At 36.4% G+C, this 8,719-nt stretch overlaps 1 protein-coding gene across 1 annotated transcript; it reads right to left on the minus strand.

Annotated features, from left to right (window-relative positions):
* Window positions 1–602: 602 nt before the first annotated feature.
* LOC110803717 (NAC domain containing protein 52) lies at window positions 603–8,405 on the minus strand. Its single transcript, XM_022009255.2, has 4 exons — window positions 7,730–8,405; window positions 6,878–7,155; window positions 5,173–5,340; window positions 603–1,403 (listed from the first exon to the last, which is right to left on the minus strand). Exons 1-4 carry the CDS (start codon window positions 7,974–7,976, stop codon window positions 849–851), a joined length of 1,248 nt encoding a protein of 415 aa, XP_021864947.1. The 5' UTR covers window positions 7,977–8,405; the 3' UTR covers window positions 603–848.
* Window positions 8,406–8,719: the final 314 nt, after the last annotated feature.

Here is an 8,719-nt window from a genome sequence, read left to right on the forward strand (position 1 = left end):
TTTTCTAATGTCATGTGCCAGTCACGTGTAGAAGTCAACGCCGGAAATTGTGGATAATGCCTATTTTCCGACCTAAGGTCCCAGTCAACAAAAAGAAAGTTCATTAAAGTCCCAATTTGCTACCTTCCTTAGAAAATGTCTTTTTTGACAAATTTTCCTTGTACAATTTACCAGAAAAGATTCTGAATGTTAGAGGGTTTCACTCTCTCTTTCATCTATCTACCTATTTTATAATTTTTTTATTTCTCTCTCTTAAACACCATTTTTTGGTGTTTGATAATCATGTTCTAATATAATATCTCGCTACTTGTGTTAATAATATATATATAAAAATAGAATAATTATCCACAAAAATTCTCTCAAGTGTGGATGGTTATACTATAAACAAACCAACGAGTTTATCTTCTGTGTTCTTTTTTTGTGAATGTAACCAACCAACGAGTTTAACATGAATATTTCAGAAGCATTATTACCTTGGCTCAAATATATTTTTCTTCCGAGCAGTTTAACCACATTCCCCAGAATTTCAAACCGAAGTTTTACAGCCTTCTTTTAAAGCTCAATTCATAAGTGAATAAATCGATATAAGATAAAGCAGAATGTGAAGAGAAAGGGGATAGAAGTTAGAATAGCCATAATGTAGACATAATAAGGTAGAACAATTCTAGCAGGCAAGCGAGTAACTAAAAGAAATACAAAAAGTAGATGTCCGATAATAAAAACTAAAAGAGTTGAGAGCACAATGGTGTTCATACCGATTGCCGAACATTAAGGAGGCGACAAGTTGATATTAGAAACGCACGATGTGCTTTCAACGTAAAAAGAAAGAAAAAGAAGCTCTACAAAACCTACACATCCCTCGAGTTGCTCTTCTTCAGCTCCTCATTTTCCTTGGTGAGATGGTCAATTTTAGTCTGAAGAATGTTAATCATGGTCCTCGCGCTCATCACTTCAATCTTTAAAGACTCTTTCTCTATTGATGTCCGATAGATTTCATTGCGCAACTCTTCAAAGAGTTTTAAATAACTAGGAGGAACATTAATGTCAATGACATTTGTAGGAGGAGATGGTCGTTGTTTCGGCTCTACTGATACTGACTCCAGCAATGGGAAATCCAAACGCCCCGAAGAAAAGTTTGTAGTCCCTGTTGATGAAGAACAGGGACCTTGTGTTATTGTTGTTGAGATGTCTGAAGCACCATTTGAATGACAGCTGTCAAACTCACTCCGCCTTTGTCGTTTATTGGGCCCAAGGGATAATGGTTCGGGATCAACTGTGCAAGCTATTGGCCCTTCCTCTGTCCTTTCTACCTTGCAAAGAGGCGGAATCTCTTGAACCTCCGTCGATAGCCCACAGCTGGAAATTGGGCCACTTTCTGAATTGTTCATGGACAGTATGGAATCCTGGAACAAGTGAACAACAGAATCAATAAATTAAAATAAATAAAATACTTGACAACATTTAGGGTCAACTAGGTCCACAAATATCTTTTCCATAACCCACAAGGTATACAAAAAAATACTGCAAAACCATGGAGAAAGAATTACTTATTCCACAAATCATCATGTTGTCTTAATTTTTTTTAAGACGGAAAGCTAACTAAATTTTTCCATCCGAATGTACAGAACCATGAGCCAGTTTGCTTGCAGGTTCACCTTTGTTTGTCATCTCTTACAGCCAGATCAATAAAAACTGATTTCTTGTAGAAACTTGATGCAAAATGTCTTGCACGCACAAGGTGTACAATAAATTTATTGTACACCAAGATATTATCCAGATTTTTGTAACTTTTACCTAGTTTTTTTTGTAACTTTTAATATGTTTTGATTAACTTTTATATTATATAAAAAAAGTGGATAGATAAACATTTTAAAGGATTAAATGATTAATTTTATACATGATTAGTTATTTTGGAAAAATTATTTTTTTATTAAAAAGAAAAAATTTATTACTAAAAAGTAGACAACTTTTAAGCATTTTGAGTTAACTTTTACTACAGTGTACAATATTTATTGTACACCACTTGTAAATAAGAATTTGTGAACTCGATGTTATGAAATTTACGATAATACAAGTGACAACAATGCTATATCTACTTTTCGTTAAGCCATTTTACGTTCAAAAGCTACAACCATCTGAATTCTACACCCACCATCCAGCCATGGGATTCTTTCAACAATCTAGTGTTATTTTTTCTAGCCAAGACAGATTGTGTTGTCCAAATGCAAAGAGCGAAGAGGTGGGTTGTGGATGTTGATTAATGGGATAAGAAAGATAGTGAAAAATGTTTGACAAAAAGCTTTGCGTTATTTTATCTTAGATCAGAAAGAAAGAAATCATCCAGAGGAAACCACCAGATATTTTACCACGAGTAAAGTTCCCTGACGTTTTCCATATCCCCAGATAACAATTTTTTTTAAAAAAAAAAGAACGTTTCTATTTGAAGCAGGAGCTGAAAGGTGCTACCAAAAAGGGGTTAATGAATTTTGAAGGATATGAACCTAAGCGTCACTGTGCCCAGAAATAATTGTGCACTTGTGCAGCAAGTGTAAATTTTAAATTAACAACTGACAATATCTATGTAAAAACGTCAAATCCTTTAACCCATAAGTTTTTCAACACGTTGACTAAGTCGCAGATGGAATCTTCACCAGATAGCCACCAACTCTCGTCCCAAGAAAAAAGACATACTTCCTCTGTTAATTCCAGTTGCAATATTGGTGGAGAGACCTAGTTAACTGACCCATGTAGAGAGGAGAGAGACAAAAAAGGGGGACCCCTGTGATGAGGAAGGTGATAGAGAGAACCAAATCCAAAAAAAAAATGGCAACTATTTCCAAAAAATTTCAAATAAGAGGAAGTATTATTTGAAATCTATCAACTCTATACCATCACATCATGCTATACCATAACTTTAGCAATCACCTATCCATGAATATCTTAAAGCTAACCAACAATGGAACTTTCTTCAGGTACTAATAAACATGTTAATTAGCGAGGAGCCTCGTTTGTCACGTATGTTCTACTCTCATAACGTTGCAAATACAAATAAATAGGTCAGAGACTTCCCTAAAGATCATACTCCCAAGAGTCCGAAGTCCCAACCTAGCATGCCTCCGAAATACACCACCCAGCTCATCATCTCATTGCTCAACGAAGTCTCATACAAGATTCAAGAGTAGAAGAAGACAGGCTCAGGAATCTGGTTGGCCCTCTCACCTTAAATGACTAGAAAGAAAAAGAGGTTCCTGGTGTTATTATTAATGAGTTAATGGTTCTCGGAACCTAGGTAGTCAGTCTCTTGATCTCCCTTCCAACATCACGGCTTTAATCTGCAATGTTCTTATCCCCGTGGAAGTAGAAGACCACCCCATCTGCTCCCTTGGTAAAAGGAAATTATTTGACTTCACCATGCTTATAACTGTATCCAGAATACGGAATATGGGTTCCTTGCTTGGAATAGGGACCTGAGTAAGGTATGTCAACATCCCTCCTACTCTACGATAAATTTCTTCCTCTGGCTTACCTCCTGAGGTAGGATCCTTCTAGTCACCTCTTTTTTAGGTCCATAAGATCAACCCCCTTGACTCCCAATTTTCCCTTCAGTGCCAAAAACCACTCTCCACACCCTTAAAACTGTCTAAGGGCTAAGGAGGTTCGGCAGCTTCTTTCAATTCCTTCTTTTTTTCCCTCCTTATCTCTGTGACTCATGTTGAATCTAACGTCTCCAAATCAAAAACTTCTTCAATCACATGGAGCCATTTTCTCCTTCTCTGCCCAGGAAATAGGGAAGCGTAGGAATACTTGGATTTTTCTAAGAAAAATACTCCTGTTGGTATCTTCATGAAATAGTTGGAAACTTGGAATGGTCCTATTATGAATACTTATTTTTGAAACCGTCACCTAACCTCCACCCTTTATTCAAACGCTCCCAACCGAGGTCACCTCCCCCCTCAAATAGACTTAAACTAAATGTGGATACCCCCTTCTTCCATTCATCCTTGGTTGCAGGTCATTTGGGGCTGTGTCGAGGCCATCAATGTACTTGGATCTTTGGTTTCTGTCAAAGGACCTCGGCTTCAAGTGCCCCAATGGCTGAATCTCTGGCATTTATAATAAAAAAAATGTCGAAATTTTTCATTATTTCTTCTGATTGTAAGCATGTGATGAAACAGATAAACAGAGTTGACATCCACAGTCACTCATTTTTTTTCTGATAACACTCATGAACATATGTAACCTCAGCAGGGAGTTGGTAAGCCTCTCTTCATGAGAGGAGATATTGCAACAAGCTTGTGGATCTTTTGGCCAAAAACGCAGGGAAGAATTCCAGTCTCCCCTGAAAAATAAAATCTAAGTTTTGCATAGCCCCTCTTCAGGATACTTGGATTTGTATTACTCGGACTTATTTTCAATTAGCTCATATGGAGTAGGTAGTACACTTGTACTTTGTGTAATCCTAACTCTTGCTCTAGTTTTCTTTCTACACTTTACCTTTATCTATAGTAACAAAACTCTTTGACCAAAAAAGCAGAGCAACTGTCCCTCTTGACCATAAAAGCAAAGCAATGGTCCAATAAAGAGAATTGCATCATGTTTAGATATGACGAATATTTTTATGGATATCAGCAACAAAATGGTTGACATAAATTTGCAAACACTAAAGCAGGAAAAATGATGAAGAAAGAAGAGAAAGGGAGGAGAGGGGCCAAGCAAAAACGGACAAGAAAAGGCTGCACGGTTGTAACATCATGATTAATCCTTTGAAACCTGTTCACATGCTTCAGAAAGATGTTTTAATTGACATGAATAAATCAGGTAATGTGGGCAAATAATTGAAGTGAACCTTTCAACAGCTGCATAACTTCTTTGATTTCAGTATTTCAGAGATGTTCTTACTGCGAATAGGATAATCAGATAAAACCACTACAGAAAAACTACCCAAAAAAATAAAGTACCGAAAGCAAGCCAGAAGAGATAAATAAAAAGACAGCAACCAACAAAATTAATTGTTCCACAAACAGAAAGCTTTCTGAAACTGTATATTTATCCTTCTTCTTACCAGAGAGTATTTACTAGCCAACAATGGATTACAACATGATAATAACTAATACCTGTTTACTATTAAGCAAACAACCACACAATGAAGAATCCAATTAAATCTGAACTCACCTCTACACGTGCATCATCATTAACTGCTGTCTCATCGTCACCCTCCTCTCCTGGAACAAGGGTAGACACATCTTTCTCCCATTCCTCCTCCACAAAAGGTCCATATTGCTCCCCAGGCTTAAATCCGGGACCACTTTTCTTCAATATTTTACACAACAAATATGCATCCTATACATCCAAAATCAAGCAGTTAATAAAGTACTTAACTTATCAAAGAAAACAAAAATGACCATATTTTTTAACTTAACTAGAATGGACAACACCACAAGCTAAAACCAATTAACAATCTTGATATTCCAAAGCAGAGAAAATAGAATTTCACTGCAATGGACTTATTCATTAATACATTTAACAACATTAATATCAGAACCTTATTCCCAAGGGAAAAATCAGTTAATAAATTGCCAACAAAAATACATTTCGCCGCCAGTCTCATAAGGATAAAGCTAAATCTTGACCATCCTAGACATGCTATGGCATAAATAATAATGGGTGTTTCGGGAGTTGAATTGCCAATAACTACAGTTGATCTAGTTAGAACTAAAGTATGGTTTATAACTTCACCTATGGGCTGTCCATAAAATAAGAAGAATAATGCTAAACGTCCCCAATTAGGAGATGACGCAAAATGAACATACTGAGAGATATTTGGCAGTACAACTTGATAATGCAACTTTATCTTTTAATTTCATACACAGAAACACCACTGGCACGAGTGTCTCAAATGAATCAGTCGCAAAAGATTGCAATTAATGGGAGGATGATAAAAGAAATTAGCAAAATATTTCGCTAACTGATAAATTTTTCATGCGAGAAATGTAGTATGATACAAGACAAAGAACTAGGATAGGGACACAGCAACAAATCCCAATAATCCCTTTAAAACAATCAACATTCCTCATATGATAAGATAGATAGAGACAGCAAAATATCCCTTCGAACCCTTGCATCAGAGCCTTCGGATGCAACTACATATGTTAATACTAGTAATTAACTCAACCAACTCAAAATCCTAATTTCAAGAAGTTCAACACCGAATGGGAATTCTAAAAAACAGGTTGCAAAACACCTTAGCATTTAAGTCTGGAATGGGGAGCAGGGCATTCTGCAGCAATTGTAATTTGTAAATAACAGAGATAGTGGAAAATAATAGAAACAAGGTTTACTCCTATGTCCTAAACTCGTTCCATGAATCCACTTGACTCGATTCCCCACCCTAACGTCAATCGGGGGAAAGAAAAGCAGTTATAACTATAAGTTGGAGGCACTAGTCTTACGATAAAGCATCACAAACATTCATAATATTTCCAAGACAATCCTCTCAAAGGAAATTCTTACTTTTGGAAACCAGCTAACAGATTAAGGCTCTCAAAAATGTTGCTAAAGTTGCTTAAGACACCTGTACCAAATTTTTTAGGTTTGCAAACTAAGTTATCTATGTGGATTGGATGAGACTCGTATTAGTTGCTATTTGCCTTTTATAATAACATATGCAAGCTACTATACATGGTTATGACTTGTGAACTTTGCGAAACGGATGCAAAACTACACCAAAAACACCATAGTATGGGATCCACCAACGATGGAGTCTAGGAGGGGTAACTGATATGTCCCAACCATATCATTTCCTTTTATGGAACATATGACAAAAGCATATGTAAGCAAAGAAGAGAACATAGACCGAATAGCTCTTAGCAAATCTTACCAATACAACACCACTTTTGGCAAGCTCGTCATCCGTTAATCTATACTCATGCATAACCCAATTCGTCCGCTTCCCACATGGTGCTCGTCCACTGTAAAAGACGAGAGTCTTCTTCATACCAACTGTACGAAAGTTGTGTATGATTGGGCGATCATTTCCTGTGGCTTTCCAATACCCTTTGCCTGTTGCTCGATTCACTCTTGAACCATTCACATATTTTCTATCTTGTACACCGAAAAAATACCATTCATTGTCTCTGCTCTTCAGCTTTGACAAATCTGTGAAATTTTTAATACAGGTAAAATCCCAAATTAGTCCAATTACAAACAAAATAATACAAGTACCATTTAACAAGTACAACATGAACAAATTGATATACTCTGAACATAACTCTGAGCAACTAAATCCTGTCACAGTAGACAGCATTCGAGTTGTAACTATTTTTTTCCTTAAAAATACCGAAATATCATCAAATGTCAAAATGGTTAGTCAAAATCCAATTAACCAAACAAATTGAAAAAACCAACTGCCAAATCTTTCGAATTGACATCGAATATCATTGACTAATTCAAAATTCAGCAAGAAATCTTAACTTGTACAACATATATCAACAAAATAATACTTATAGTACAATCAATTCAATTCAACAAACTATTATAAAATAATAATCAATTTATCCATTTATTTTCCCTTCCAAATGCAATTTATACAACAATTAAAAAACTTGCATGTTAAAATTTCAACCAATTCTTTCAAATCGCAAATACCCTCTAACCCCATACTTCCCCACATTGAATTATCAAAAAAAAAAAAAAATCAACCCACATGACAAGAAAAAGTATAGAATTGAACCTGGCAGGTCCCACGGCTCAGACTTGTAGATATCGGTTTCAGAAATAGCGTCAAACCGAATGGGTTTCCCACAAATTTTTCGTTTCAGGTAGTAACTCACAAGTTCCTGATCAGTAGGGTGGAATCTGAAGCCAGGAGCCAGTGATGTAGCCGTCTCCGTCGGTGGTGGAGGAGGAAGGAGCATCAATGGCTGCGGCGACGGTGGCTGCGGTGGTGGTAGTAGCGGCGGCGGCGGCTCCGTTCCCATCGAAGAAGGGGTGGTGTCAAAGAGGGAAAGGAGCAGAATTTTGACTGATTGTTGAAAAATTCTGGGGTTTGTTTGGGTTAAAAAGGTGGGAATTTGATTGTTTTAGAAGAATGGAAAAAGAAGAAGGAATTAGAGGAGAGAGATTGAAGAAGATGAAGGTAGGGTGGAGAGGAAGAAAGAGAGTGGGTGGGATTGAGTAAGGGTCAAGAAAAGGTGAGAGAGGCGTGCCATTGAAGTTAAGCCGCTTCTGCTGCTGCTGCTGTTGTTGTTGTTGTTACCCCTTCTTGTTCTCCTTCTGCCGCTACTACATTCATCACATCATCATCATCATCATACCAAATTTTATTTTATTTTTTGTTAATTTACTCTAGGATAAACAAGGTGACCTAGTTGAACAGATCCCGAAATTTATTTTTGTACCGGCTAAATAGTTATGAGTGAAGAAAAAATATTGTATTTTGATTCACAAAGTGGTATGAGTTTCAAATTTGGTATGGTATCAAGGTACGTAAATTATTGGTTGATTTGGATTGGGTGGAGTATCACCGCATCTATAGGATTCATCTATCATCCGCAAGAAAGTCATAATTCGTCCATCATTCGTAAAAGAATCGGTTGAATCTGGTGATTAAAAGATTAAAAACTTATCAATATAAATAAAATAAAATTACCAAACATATTAGAAATGAAAGAGGAATAAAATGTGACTATCAAGGAAATCATCACACAAGTAATGAAGTGAA

Source organism: Spinacia oleracea, chromosome 4 (assembly GCF_020520425.1).
Source record: "Spinacia oleracea cultivar Varoflay chromosome 4, BTI_SOV_V1, whole genome shotgun sequence".
In the NCBI taxonomy this organism is placed as follows: domain Eukaryota; kingdom Viridiplantae; phylum Streptophyta; class Magnoliopsida; order Caryophyllales; family Amaranthaceae; genus Spinacia; species Spinacia oleracea.

What these genes read in the sequence shown, in the direction of transcription:
- LOC110803717 (XM_022009255.2), bottom strand. Translation starts at nt 7,976, where the DNA reads ATGGGAACGGAGCCGCCGCCGCCGCTACTACCACCACCGCAGCCACCG. An exon ending in TGAGCCGTGGGACCTGCCAG is followed by an intron (nt 7,156 to 7,729) that starts GTTCAATTCTAT and finishes AAAATTTCACAG; the next exon opens with ATTTGTCAAAGCTGAAGAGC. An exon ending in CCAAAAGTGGTGTTGTATTG is followed by an intron (nt 5,341 to 6,877) that starts GTAAGATTTGCT and finishes TTGGATGTATAG; the next exon opens with GATGCATATTTGTTGTGTAA.